The sequence below is a fragment of the Topomyia yanbarensis genome, chromosome 2, assembly GCF_030247195.1.
Source record: "Topomyia yanbarensis strain Yona2022 chromosome 2, ASM3024719v1, whole genome shotgun sequence".
Taxonomy (NCBI): Eukaryota; Metazoa; Arthropoda; class Insecta; order Diptera; family Culicidae; genus Topomyia; species Topomyia yanbarensis.
Genome location: NC_080671.1, coordinates 175,911,607 through 175,926,357, shown reverse-complemented (window position 1 = coordinate 175,926,357; position 14,751 = coordinate 175,911,607). Strand labels below are relative to the sequence as shown.

The 14,751-nt window shown below is 40.7% G+C and overlaps 1 protein-coding gene across 1 annotated transcript; it reads left to right on the top strand.

The window, feature by feature from the left end:
- The first annotated feature begins 248 nt into the window (after window positions 1-248).
- Window positions 249-14,664, top strand: LOC131682204 (neuronal acetylcholine receptor subunit beta-3-like). Its single transcript, XM_058963524.1, has 6 exons — window positions 249-362; window positions 420-574; window positions 634-788; window positions 847-1,235; window positions 13,975-14,127; window positions 14,266-14,664. Exons 1-6 carry the CDS (start codon window positions 314-316, stop codon window positions 14,655-14,657), a joined length of 1,293 nt encoding a protein of 430 aa, XP_058819507.1. The 5' UTR covers window positions 249-313; the 3' UTR covers window positions 14,658-14,664.
- The last annotated feature ends 87 nt before the right edge of the window (window positions 14,665-14,751 follow it).

The following is a 14,751-nucleotide window of genomic DNA, read 5'->3' as shown; positions in this document are numbered from 1 at the left end:
TATACCATATATTTGTATAAATTGTTTATGCATTAATACCAATACATTATAATTATTCGAAACGGAAATAAATGAAACGAAAGGGTGATGTACCATTTTAGTTCTAATTAGTTAAACATATTTTGATATAGATTTAAAAAAGGGAAATGTTATCTTCTCTGGCGCCTATCAAAGTAATATCATATTTCGGAGGAGGTTACCACAGTTAGTAGGTCGAGCATATTCGAATATTGTCTGCCTCAGATCGTTTCAACACCAGTACTGTTTTGTATTTGGTGAAGGAAGTACCATCCTGCAATCCACTACAGCAAATATGAAAGCAGTTTTAATAGTTGTGCTGCTTTATCAGATAAATCGCATAGGTAAGTAGTTGTATTCTTGCCGAACCGAAATTTTTTGTAAAAAAAAGTTCATTAAAGTGTCGATGAACTGTGATGTGGAACCAAAGAATACTGAAGCTGTGCTAAGGAAAAAACTTCTCTGTAATAAATATGACAAATCGGAACGCCCGGTGAAAAGTCACACCGATGCTGTCATCGTTAACCTGCATATGGTTTTGCAAAATTTCAACTTTGTAAGTAAATAAATATTAGCAGAAAGCCGTTATTACACATTCCCGTCCTCCGATCACAGGTCGATAGTCTTCAAAAATTGTATATAAATGTTTGGCTGTTGCTCACATGGAAGGATGAATTTCTGAATTGGAATCCAATGGAGTACGCCGAAATAAAGGAACTTGTGATTGATTCCGAGGATATTTGGTTACCTGATATGATGCCATATTCGGCGTAAGATCAAATTTGATAATAATCTGACCAACTTACATTTCTCCGTTTTCTTGAGTAGGTATTACAGTAATAATTTGGATGCATCCTGTACCACCCCAAAGTGTCTTCTAGCCAGCAGTGGACTGGTGAAATGCGTTCCAGCCTGCGAATACCACAGCCTGTGCCGTTCGGATTATTCCAATTGGCCGTTCGATCGACAGAACTGTACGCTACGATTCGGAATGTGGGCGGAACATTCGAACGAGGTGGATTTCATAGCGAATGGAACGTCTCTTGGCTCGGAAGACACCAACAGTCACAACGAATGGAATATCGTATCCACTGCAGTACAGAAACATGAATCACCACTGGCGGATAGCAGCAACACTTATCCATCGGTGATTTTCAACTACATCTTGGAGCGGCATTCCGGATCGCACTGTGCGATCATACTGACACCAGCGTTCAGTGAGTAGTACTTTGTTGGTTTTATTGTAGTTTTGGTGGTACACTTTTAAATTCGTTCGAAATCTTTGAAACGTAATGGCTACAATAATATAACAGCTACATGAGAAACTTAAGTTTGTATCTAGTGCTTACAATAATTCCTAGAAGTTTTTTTTTCACAAATGCTGATTTGCTGTGTTACACAACAGATAAGGCTTTTCTTGAAAGATTTTACCAAAAAATTAAATATTTCTCACAGATATTGACGTAGGGTATTTTGAGGAGAGATGCCGCACATTTCTAAAAATCGATCCTGCATCAAATTAAACGATTCAATAATTGATTAAATCACTTTTATCAATTGCAACAAGTTTCTAAAATACTGTGAAATGGTTTTTGTCATGAAAAAAAAAATCAAATTTCCACGAACATTTCACAAAAAAGGTCATTGCGGGAGAGATGCCGCATGTGCGGGTGAGACGCCGCACCATGGTCATAAACTGAAAAATGGTGAACAAAAGTATTTTAGCTCTTGTTGATGTTTTTGTGATTAAGTATCTTAAGCTGAGTTTCATGAACTTTGATTACACCTATAAACCGGCTAGCACCTTCACGTTCCTTAAGGGGGTACTACCATTTCTAGGAACATACTTTTATTCAACATTTTAAAAATATTTTGCTTTCGTAACCGTGTCTAACGGTTGTAGAAACTTAATTAAGAGAACTATTTATCTATATGTATATATCTATGTGTTATTAACGGTTCCATAAAAGCAGTGTTTGGCTGTTTCTCCCAACAATGAATTTTTATCACTTAGGTTTGTTCTTGAAAGATTCATTTTGAAAAAGCATCTATTCTTTGAAATTTTCGTTTTTATCCCAATATTGAAATCACTACAAATCAATGCGTTCACGAAAATTAGTGCCTGAAACTTTGAAGAATAAACCGAAGTAACTAATACTTAGCATAGCATAGCAAAAACGACCGCAATCGTCATGGTGGCTGATACAGTGAAATCTTTTTATACGACAGTATAGTTTACTGCACACCTGGCCATGTCCTTACGATCGCAAAAGGGAAGGAAATGTTAGTTGAATACCTACTTAAGAAGATACGGGGAACCCACGCAAACTCCATAGGTATTACGGTTGTTCGATTTTGTTAGTAGGGAAGGAAAATGGGATGTAGGTTTGGAGTGATTTTATATATTCAACAAAATGGATAATTATAATTATTATAAATCGGATTGATCTCACCAGATTTATTTGAGTGATGGCACCACCGACAGACTACTTTCTCCAAACATGCCTCTTAGCTGGGTCACCACAGCACTTCGTCGCTGTTGTGCTATCTTATGACAAGCGCCATTTAGCTCATTTCGAGAAAAACGATTTTTAAAGTTTGAGATTGAATATCTTGAAAATTATAAATGGTATAAACAATTCAATGAAGACAATTGATGCTTCTATCTATTCCTTATAAATCTCTCAAATATTATGAGGATCGATTGACTATGTTGCGAGTTTTGACTATAAATGTAAACAAAAGTCGCACTCACACGTGTCATAGGTGTGTATAGATGACAAAATTTGTATGGCGTGTCATAACCGTGCATGGAAAATTTTCCATAGAAAAAAATCATCAATTATTAACTTTTATTCATATGTTTGATTTAGTTTGGCCTATAAACAATCGGTGAGATGCAGTTTAAAGGAAATGAGTCAGAGAATCTAGCAAAAATAGTTATTTTTGGGTACAGTGTTGCCAAATATGCTATATTTCCAGTTTAAAACTAAAACTGCATTTTTCTCACATTTCGTGTAATTTTGTTTTGAAAATTATTATGCCATTGTGTTCTTTAGAGAGTTTTACACATAAAAACATCTTATATATCAAGACACCTTGAGGTAATCCTTAGACACAGTCATTTGAAGCAAAAAATTCAAAATTTCTCATCATGTTTTTTGCTATATCTCAGTAACCAAGCAGAATATCAAAATTCTGAAAACGCCACATTGTAGAGATTTTTTAGACACGTGATGTGGCATATCTAACTCAGTTTACCCCAAAATGGCGTTTGTCATAAGATAGCACAACATCGACGACTTGAGATGTAGTTGACGAAGAAGGCATCGGTGAGGAGCCGGGTGACGATTCTGACAGCACATCAGCAACAAACCGATACCGATGCTGACGTTTTCACTAAACTGACTGATTTTCACTATTTTGCACACACGCACAAGAAAGCTTCACAGTTTTGAAGAACTTATTTCTTTAGTACAAAAAGTCTAAACTTGCAGTATCATGAACTGTTTGTCAATTGGTGAAAAAACGCGACACATTAGGAATTTGCATCTAACTTTGCTCAAAGCGTACTTCGATCCCCGAAGTAACTAATACTTCGATACATATTGCGCGTTTAAGTATATCGATAAATAGACTCATAATCCTATAAGTTACTGTGTTAGGCCCGTTAGTTTGTGGATATACCTTATTAAGAAGCTATACATGAGGCAAATCTCGACAAACATATGATTACGGCCTAAAAACCAACTGTCAAAATCCACTTTGAATGGAAATTCCGGACAAACCGTTACACGCCAATCACAGATGTTGGTAATAAATGAAAGAGAAAAGTTTTCTGTTTCATAAACTGTTGTGAACTGTGTTCGACTAGTAACGGTTTGTCTGGAATTTTCATTCAAAGTGGATTTTGACAGTTGGCTTTTAGGCCGTAATCATATGTTTGTCGAGAAATGATCATTTAATGACATTCCGAGGTGAAAAAAATACATTTTAGATACGCATCCTCCTCCATCGAGTGCGGCATCTCACTCGCAATTTTGATGCGGCATCTCTCCCAATTGTAGGGAAGAGATGCCGCACGACGACATGTTCCTCTGAAATTATGGATGACCGTGCTCATGATCAGAATGCCTTCTAAAAGGTCCCAGCTATTCAATCGATACATGATTTACCAAAAAAGTCTAACAATTAAAAAAACGAAATTTTATTGTGGTGCTGAAAATTTGTTGGCACTCTGTGATGCAACTGGACGCACATAACCATCAATAAAAATTTTGTGAGTTGAAAAAAAGATTACACCTCCAGTGTTGTAATTCTTCGAAAGACAAACTCACAATATCATGTTACCGTATAAAAGTAACCCTATATACGAGATATAGAGAGTGCGGCATTTCTCCCGAAATTGCCCTATGTTTGTTCTATCTAAAAAATATCATCAAACGGGGTAACTTGCAACACTTCAACATGTTTCTGAACAACGCTAATAACAATGTTTACAATTTAGCACTATGGCTGTCAAATATTAGCATATCGTCGCCGTTGTGCCAACGTTTGTGCTATCTTATGACAAGCGCCAATTCGAGAAAAACGATTTTTAAAGTTTGAGATTGAATATCTAGAAACTAATAAATGGTAGAAACAATTCATAAAAGACAATTGATGTTTCTATCTCTTCTATATGAATCTCTCAAATGTTAGGAAGATCGGTTGACTATGTTGCGAGTTTTTACTATAAATGCAAACAAAAGTCGCATTCACACGTGTCATAGATTATTATTATTATTATTATGTATTGAAGACAAAATTTGTATGGCGTGTCATAATCGTGCATGGAAAATTTTCCATACAAAAAAAATCATCAATTATTATCTTTTATTCATATCTTTGGCTTTATTTGGTCTATAAACAATCGGTGAGATGCATTTTGAAGGAAATGGGTCAGGGAATCTAGAAAAAAAATTTAATTTTTGGTTCCAGTGTTGCCAAATATGCTATATTTCTAGTTTAATACTTAAACTGCATTTTTCTCACCATTCGTGTATTTTTGTTTGGAAAATCATTATGCCATTGTGTTTCTAAGATAGTTTTACACATAAAAACATTTTATTTATCAAGATAACTTAGGCCAATCCCCAGATACAGTCATTTGAAGCAAAAAAATTAAAAATTTCTCAGCACGTTTCTCACTATTTCTCAGTAACCAAGCAAAATGTCAAAATTCTGGAAACGTCACTTTGTGGACACTTTTTAGACAAGTCATGTAGCATATCTAACTCAGTTTACACCAAAATGACGTTTGTCATAAGATATCACAACAGCGACGATATGTAATAAGATAATCATGCACTACCAATCACTATTTTCGGTTTCTTTAGCGCGACAGAGATATCTTCTTTATTTCGAAATTTTTCAATAGAAAAAAAGGCTGAAATGTCGTGCTTTGCTCCACTTCAACGTTAAGAGCATATCATTTGTATCTCTTATGTATAAAATAGCAAACGTTAGGGGAAACTGAGGAGACTTGATCCCTTTTTTGCCTTTCTCCTATAGAAAGGTTATGCAATCACTCTGAACATCGTCAACCTAATCCTGGCCCGGAGGGCCGTCTGTTATATACCATTCCACTCAGTTCGTCGAATTCGGCAAAAGTATGTGTGTGCGTATGTTTTTTTTTACAATGGAGAAGACCTTTACGTCCTAGCCCAGTACACGTGCTATTGGTAGGGTCCAATCTACCACACGGGGTGCACTGGGGGCGTGTCGGGCTCGAATGGTGACGCTGCCATTAATACCGACTAAACTCCATTAGGCTCCGCCATCGTTCCTCCCAGGAACTACCTCTCGGTATTACTTCTGGGGGGATGGCTGTACATAATACGTCTGTTCCAGTACCAGGAGAAACTGGAAGTACTCCGGAGAAAATCGTTCCTGTACTCTCTTCTTCTCTTTTTTCTTCTTCTGGTAGCAAACCGGAGTAAAAAGGAGCAAAGATTTTTTGCTCCTGTTTACTCCGGAGTGACTTCCGTGTACTGGAACAAACCTAATGTACTCATTCACTCTCACTCACGCTTTCATACGTCCTGTATGAGGCTTACTTGGGTGCTCTCTCTATCGCACTTTGATTCACTCTCAAACACTCCCACATGAGGCTGACTTTTGTGCTCACCTTTTTCGTTCCTTGCGAGGCTGACTTTTGTGCTCGCCCCACCCATACCATGTGAGGCTGACTTGGGTGCTCACCTTTCTCATTCCTTGCTAGGCTTACTTTTGTGCTAGCCTCTACCATACCATGTGAGGCTGACTTTTGTGCTCACCCTTAACATGCCGTGTGAGACTGACTTGGATGCTCACCCTTTCACTCCTCTGCCACGCCATGAGGCATCGATAGCTAAGTCCCAACATACTACGCTACGACCCTCCCGTCTTGGCATGAGGCAGTCCACTTATACGCCTATACACTCACTCTTCTGTCTTGCTTCGGGGTGGCTGGGTTCACCCCTTACGCGGTTGCCAGTCGCTGCGCCAAACCTGCCTCGGCATGAACAGACCATTCACTCCCTTTTTTGCGCTTGGCCTTTTTCGCTCCAGCTAACCAATCACTAGTTAGCCGTTCCCGTCGTCTGTTGCTCGGTTCGCCAGATTACCTGTAGCCTACTGGCAATCTGGATGGTAGCAACCGAGACTGCGTTCCACTTCTCCACCGATTGACACATCCGCTGAATAAGGGTATCAGGGGTTGTGTCCCAGCCACAGACGTCAAGCATTGCTCTTCTTTCGACGTCGAACCGATGACATACGAACAGTATGTGTTCGGCAGTTTCGTCTACACCTGGGCAGTCCGGGCAGACTGAGACCTCCGCGTGCCCGAACCTGTGGAGGTACTGTCGGAAACAGCCATGGCCTGACAGGAATTGTGTCAGGTGGAAGTGAACTTTCCCATGGGGTCTTCTCACCCAGCTCGATATGCTAGGTATCAGCCGGTGGGTCCACCTACCTTTCGAGGAGTTGTCCCACTCACGCTGCCATCTGGCGACCGAGATCACCCTGGTGCGCTCGCTGGCTCCCCTATTTCCACGTAGCTCGAAGCACTCCTCATCTTCCCGAATGACCAGCCCGACTGGCATCATGCTCGCTATCACGCAGGATGCATCGTGTGATACCGTGCGGTAGACAGATATTACTCTGAGGCACATCACTTCAGACTTCGCTGTGAAGTGATCGCGACTTCTCCCACATGGATAACTGCATGTTGTGCCGACTTGCGGTTGTTGACGATAACTACCTCCGTCTTATGATGAGCGAGCTCCAGGCCTCTCGCGCTCATCCATTCCTCCACCGTGCTGATCGCGTGTTCTGCGGTTAGTTCTACCTCAGGAATTGACTCCCCGTAGACCTCCAAGGCTACGTCGTCAGCAAAGCCGACGATCTTGACCCCAGGAGGGAACTTCAGTCTCAGAACCCCGTCATACATGAGGTTCCATAACACCGGGCCTAGGATCGAGCCCTGCGGGACTGCGGCGGTAATCGGAACCCTTTTCTGACCGGCATCGGTCTCGTATAGCAGTACGCGGTTTTGGAAGTAACTTTCCAGGATCCGGTACAGACCCACCGGTAGGCTAAGCCGGTGTAACGAGAGCGCGGTGGCATCCCAGCTTGCGCTGTTGAATGCGTTCTTCACGTCAAGTGTCACTAACGCACAGTATCGAATACCTCGCCTTTTCCATTGGATCGCTAACTCGGCAGTATTTATCACTGAGTTGAGAGCGTCCACTGTGGACTTACCCTTCCGAAAGCCAAACTGGTTACTTCACAGACCGTCCGTACCTTCCGCATACGGGATTAGCCTGTTGAGGATGATCCTCTCAAGCAGTTTGCCAGTCGTGTCGATCAGACAGATTGGTTTGTACGCCGATGGGTCGCCTGGCGGCTTCCCGGGCTTCGGCAACAGCACCAATTTCTGCCTTTTCCATCTATCAGGGAAACGGCACTCGTCAAGGCATCTCTGCATAGCTAACCTGAACATGTTCGGGTTCGCTATGATCGCTGCCTTGAGAGTGTTGTTTGGAACTCCATCCGGCCCTGGAGCTTTGTTCATTGCTAGGGATTTAGTCACTGCGAGTAGTTCTTCATTCGTCACTAGAGCCACCATTTCGGGCCAAGGGCCAATTTCGCAGCTTGAAACACTTCACGGCGGTTCTCTCTTGCATCCTCGGTTCGAGCTCTTTGCATGTGTGTGCGTATGTATGTGTGTGTATGTATGTATGTATGTATGTGACCAAAAATATGCACATCGGTTACGCGGAGATGGCTGAACCAATTTCATCAAACTTAGTCTCAAATGAAAGGTACAACGTTCCCATAGGCTGCTATTGAATTTCATTAGATTCCGAGTTCCGGTTCCGGATTTACGGATTTAAGAGTGCGAACACACAGCAAATTCACATTTTTGCCTTTCTCTTATAGAAAGGTTATGCAATCACTCTGAACATCGTCGACTTAATCCCGGCCATTTTTGTTTTTGAGTTTCATAGGTTTTCTGTATTTTAACAGGGTCGTAGTTAGGAGGATATCCCTATCCTTCCCTAAACCGCCCTACCCTCATCAAGTACCCCTATACGCGAATTTTTTTTTCTAATTTCTGTAGAATAAATTTTCTTAGTGGGTCTGAAAAACCAGTAAAAAATTTGGTTTGAAATGATTTTGAGTTGAGAAATTAATTTAAAATTTCTTAACAAGTTGAAAATTTTTGGAGAAGTCCAAACCCCCGAACCCTCCTTCTGGATCCGCCGCTGGTTTCAAGTGTTTCAGCGTCGACACATAGCAATTCAAGTTCGTAGCTGTCGATTCATTGTACGTATGTGTAAATCGCACTGGATATCTAATAGACATTTCCACCATTATATTAAACATAACCAGCCATGGAATCGTAGTTTGGATAAATGAGAAATGCACAATTGTACCAAAAGGTGGATTAAAACGGGGTTTTCAGAATCGAAATGCTGGTACGGCCCCACACAGATACAAGGTAGTTAAACAATGAGTGGATGTGCGCATAATAAAATTTTAGAAGTACATGTTGGGGAACAAAAGAGCATACTTTACGCATAGCCCAACATAACGATGCAACTTTTCTCTATAGATTTTATATGCTCAATCCAGGAAACTGTGGGGTCTAAATGAAGTCCTAAATATTTGAAGCAGTTAGTTTCCTGAATTACAGACTGTCCCATTCTTGGTTCTGGATACATGCCTATAGCTCTTCTAGATGAACGAAACAACATATATTTTGTTTTTGATAGGTTCAAGGAAAAAAGGTTTTCGTTGAAATACGTCGTTGGTGTTTTTAAATCCGATTCAATGTCGCGCACAATATCCAGGCAGTTATTGTTCTGCGGGTAGAACAACTCTGTGTCATCAGCGAAAAGACGAGGAGTTCCTTTAAACCCGAGTCTACCTAGGTCATTGATATATAATAAAAATAACAGTGGCTCAATATTACTGCCTTTAGGCACTCCTATTTCAATCAAGAAATTTCGTTCATGTGCTCGACAACTAGTTCATGATTGTATAATTTTCACGAGTGACCATTCGTGCTCGTGAAATAGTTCAGAAATTCATAAAATAATATTCATGGATTTGTGAACTGGTTCATGACTCGTAGTACATGATACACGATCTATCTTGAGTGTTTGTGATATTGAGAAGACATCCGTAATCATTTTCTATTTCATGCAACTCTGCATATGGTCTTGAAATTTTCACGTGAACTATTTCACAAAATTTGGGATTTGTCGTAAATTGTCATATATTTTTGAACAGCCTATAGCGACTAGTAAGAGGTGCGAGCAGCAGATATAAGGAAACTATTAGGACCTTGAACATCATGATTCCTTCGATAAAGTTCAAAGTGATGTCTCAGCAGAAAACGAAAACTGCGCTGAGCATCCAAAATATATTATAGAGCCACAAATCTTGTTCGAAATAAGATTTACGGTTTTATAAAACAAATCATATTGTCACGTTACTCCGAGTAAAAAAACCGATAATAATTAAACATGAACAGTAGTTACATTACTGCTCGCAACAAATTAGAACGTGAGCTCAATAATAAAATATCACGATAACGTGCATATAAATTACGAAAAACGTGACTAAGATCCTGAAATCATGCACATAAATTACACTACTCGTAATGTGTGACTAAAATATCACGATAACGTGAAAAGAACTTACGGAAATCTTGACTGATATCTTAAAATCATGAACATAAGTCACAATACTCTGCCAGAAAAATTCACCACGCAATTACAAATATTGTGACTAAAACCCTGAAATCATGAACATAAATCGTGCTACTCTGCCTGAAAATCCGATATTAAGCTCATGAATAAAATATCACAGTAACGTGATGAGAAATAATAAAAATCTTGACTAAGCTCCTGAAATCATGACCATCGTTTTAGTTGATATACTACAGTCGCCCCGGTGTGCATTCCAGACGACGGAATCAAGGAGTGCCGGTCAGCCTTCCGTGTCTAAAATCGTCACCCATCCACTTATACTATCAAAATGTGGGTGGCATGAATTCCTGTGCAAATACCTATCGCCTAGCTACCTCGGACTGCTGTTACGACATTATCGCATTGACAGAAACATGGCTAAATGAGCAGACCCTTTCCAGCCAGGTGATTTGCTCTGACTACGAGGTTCTCAGATGTGACCGGAATCCTCTCAACAGCCACAAATCCTCCGGAGGCGGTGTTTTGCTCGCTGTGCGTCGTGGATTAAAAGTTCAACATATAACAAATGATGCTTGGAGCAGCATCGAACAAGTATGGGCAGCGATAAAATTGGGAAATCGAACATTATATATATGTGTGGTTTATTTCCCTCCCGATAAAATTCGCGACTCTGCACTAGTTGATTCTCATTCTGAATCATTGACTTCTGTTGTTGCGATGGCGCAACCCACTGACGAAATCATGATCCTCGGCGATTTCAACCTTTCTACAATAAAGTGGCGTTCCATTCATAACGGATTTCTACAACCCGACCCAGACGAATCAGTTTTTCATCCTGGCAGCATTACTCTTCTGGATGGCTATAGCACGGCTACACTTCTGCAGATTAACAGCACAACGAACGAGAACGACCGGATTTTAGATCTATGCTTCGTTAATGCCAGAGATCAATCGCCGCATATTTCCACCGCCCTCGCCCCGCTAGTAAAGTATGTTCGCCACCATCCGCCTCTTCATCTTACACTCCAGGACGTACCGCCTATGAAGTTTTCGAGCCACGCGCCCACCGTGTGTTACAATTATAAGCGGGCCGACTATAGCAGCATTTTGAATATTTTACAAAGTATTAACTGGGATTCTGTGCTAAGTAAGGATGATGTGAACTCCGCCGCTGAAACGTTCTGCCATATAATGAGCTACCTTATCGATCGTCATGTCCCAAAGTGTAATCAACGAAGTGATCAATCCCCCTGGCAGACAGCCGAGCTACGTCAGCTAAAAACTGCGAAAAGAGCAGCATTACGAAAGTTTACCAAACGCCGTACCTTGTCACTGAGAGCTTATTATGTAAGGCTCAATAACGATTTTAAAAAACTGAACAGTTTTTGTTTTTCAAACTATCAACGAAAAATGCAACGTAAGCTTAAGTCGGATCCTAAATCGTTTTGGAGATACGTCAATGACCAGCGGAAAGAAACCGGCTTGCCTTCTGCAATGTTTTTGAATGGCGAAGCTGGTCATGATTCACAAGCCATATGCAAATTGTTCGCCTCTAAATTTGCGAGTGTGTTCGTCAGTGAGACATTGTCCTCGCAGCAGATTGACGTTGCAGCTAGCGGCGTGGCCCAACTCGAACGGTCAGTGAATGAGATTCGTGTAGAGCACTCGGATATTGTATCAGCAGCATCCAAGCTTAAAGCATCGTCATCTCCCGGGCCAGATGGTGTCCCTGCTGTATTTTTGAAAAAGTGTATATCTGGTTTGGTGGAACCACTCTGTCAACTATTCAAAATGTCACTGACAACCGCGATTTTTCCTCAATTGTGGAAAGCAGCTTTCATCTTTCCTGTCCACAAAAAAGGTGATAAGAGGAACATTGACAATTATAGAGGAATTTCTGCGCTCTGTGCCATTTCCAAGCTCTTTGAGTTAGTCGTGGTGGAGTCAGTGTTTTTTCACTGTAAGGAATATATTTCTAAAGACCAACATGGATTCATGCCGAATCGATCGACGTCGACGAATCTACTATCTCTAACCTCTTTTGTGTCCGAAGGGTTCGATGCGAGTCAACAAACTGATGTTATATATACTGACTTATCTGCAGCTTTTGACAAAATCAATCACGATATCGCAATCGCTAAATTGGAAAAACTTGGCTTCAGTGGATCACTCCTGCGATGGTTCCAATCCTATCTCGTTGGCCGTCAACTCAGTGTGAACATAGGTGATGCATACTCCAAACTATTCTCCGCAACGTCTGGAATTCCGCAAGGAAGTCATCTCGGACCTTTGATATTCACTCTCTATTTCAACGATGTAAACTATCAGCTGAAAGGGCCACGGTTGTCGTATGCAGATGACCTGAGAATTAAGAGCCGAACGGACGCACTTTATTTGCAGCAGCAATTTGACACTTTCAGCAGATGGTGTGAAAACAACCGAATGAATCTGAATCCGGCGAAATGTTCTGTGATATCGTTCTCCAGAAAAAAGGATCCCATTGAGTTTGAATATAACTTGTCTGGAGCTCTTGTTTCCCGGGTGAGCTGCGTTAAGGATCTCGGAGTGCTGTTAGATTCGAAACTTACATTTAAGAATCACATTTCGTATGTTGTTGGTAAAGCATCGCGAAGCCTGGGCTTCATCTTCCGTACGGCTAAATCCTTCACAGACATTTATTGTCTCAAAAGCCTCTACTGCTCTTTAGTGCGCTCCACGCTGGAGTATTGTTCGTCAGTCTGGAACCCGAATTACATGAACAGCAGCGATCGAATTGAAGGCGTTCAACGAAAATTTATACGGTATGCTCTTCGACGCCTGCCTTGGCGCGATCCTTTTCGTCTACCAAGCTACGAGAGTCGGTGTCAACTCATCCAGCTCGATACCCTTCAGCGCCGTAGAGAAACTGCAAGAGCCTTATTCATCTCTGATCTTCTGTCAGGACGCATCGATTCTCCAGATTTATTAGAGCGAGTCAACATCCAAGCAAGGTCCAGAACGTTACGCGGAAACGTTCTTCTGAGAGTGCCGTTTCGACGAACTATTCAAACAGCTAATGCCGCTATCACGGGACTACAACGCCTCTTCAATCGTGTGTCGCACCTGTTCGACTTTCATTTGTCTCGGATAACTTTAAGAAAGCGATTCCTGCAGTTTTTTAAATGTAATTAATTTAAGTTTCCATCATTGGGGCCGAGTGCGGCCTGTTGATGCGTGCGATAAATAAATAAATAAATAAATCCTAGCGCTACAAATCAGTGTATCTCCAAAGTATGAACAACAACAATCATAACAAAAAATAAACATGGCCAGGGAACATCCAAAGTAAAGCGATAAAAAATTGCAATGTAACGCCATGTACATTTTCGTGCGATCTATTTTGTTTTAAACACACATAGTTTCATGAATACGAGGATTATTATCCATAATTTCAGGAACTTGGTCACGATTTTCATAAATCGCTCAGTTCACGAAATCGTGATATTTTGTTCATGAATTTATGATCGGATTTTTCCGTGTATGGAAGCTTCCCATAGTGCAGTGGTCGGACGATTGAATTGTGTAAAATTGTGCATTGCAGTCTATTGCTCATGAACACAGTTCTCGCACGACTAACAAAAAAAATCTTCGCCTTTTCGTCGTTAGACATATTTGATAATGAGCAGTTCAATGAATCTTAATCCACTGAAATATATTTTATCGCTATTTACAGTAATGGTGGCAATCAACATAATATCCTTGTGGCTAAACTGCTGCTCCCTGGAAAGATTGGTTATGCTTGGATCCAACGTCATCATTCACTTTCTATTCATCGAAAACCTGTACTGGCAGGTTCCGTTCAACGGATCAACTACCCCATCGTTTCGTAAGTGTACTTTTTTCATCTTTCCAGCATCTGGGTACAACAAAGTCACCTGATTGTTTACTGGACACAGCTTATCTAGTTCGCTGTTCCTGAGTCAACATCATCTTATTACTTACCCATCTGAATATCTTCCTACAGTGACCTTCTTCCGGGATTCATTGGTGATCACTGCTTCTCTCCTAGTATTGACAGTATTTATCAAACACATTTACCTGAGTGATTCGGAAGCACCGGTAGCTGTGAGTGGAATCATTAACACCCTAACAGGGAACCAACTGGGACAGAAACTGTTTGGAACAAATCTCGATCAAGATAACGCAAGAATTGGAGCATTTAACGAGAGTACAGCAGGAGAAAACTCTGCCGATACTGTTATTCTAGTTGGCGAAAACCTTCCGGAACCGAAAAAGACCGCCGGCAAAAGCGGAACCTACAAATCACTTGCTCTTATGATAGATAGGATTCTTTACATTGGTATTACTGTAACATATGTTCTATTTTTAGTATCTCTGATTCCGAAAAGATCGTAGAATATTTTAATTAAAAATTCATAAATCATAATATTTTACAATAAAATTTTTCACAAAGCTTGAACTCGTTGAGTGCTTAAACCCATTGGCGTAT

What these genes read in the sequence shown, in the direction of transcription:
- LOC131682204 (XM_058963524.1), top strand. Translation starts at nt 314, where the DNA reads ATGAAAGCAGTTTTAATAGTTGTGCTGCTTTATCAGATAAATCGCATA. An exon ending in GATATGATGCCATATTCGGC is followed by an intron (nt 789 to 846) that starts GTAAGATCAAAT and finishes TTTCTTGAGTAG; the next exon opens with GTATTACAGTAATAATTTGG. An exon ending in CATACTGACACCAGCGTTCA is followed by an intron (nt 1,236 to 13,974) that starts GTGAGTAGTACT and finishes CGCTATTTACAG; the next exon opens with TAATGGTGGCAATCAACATA.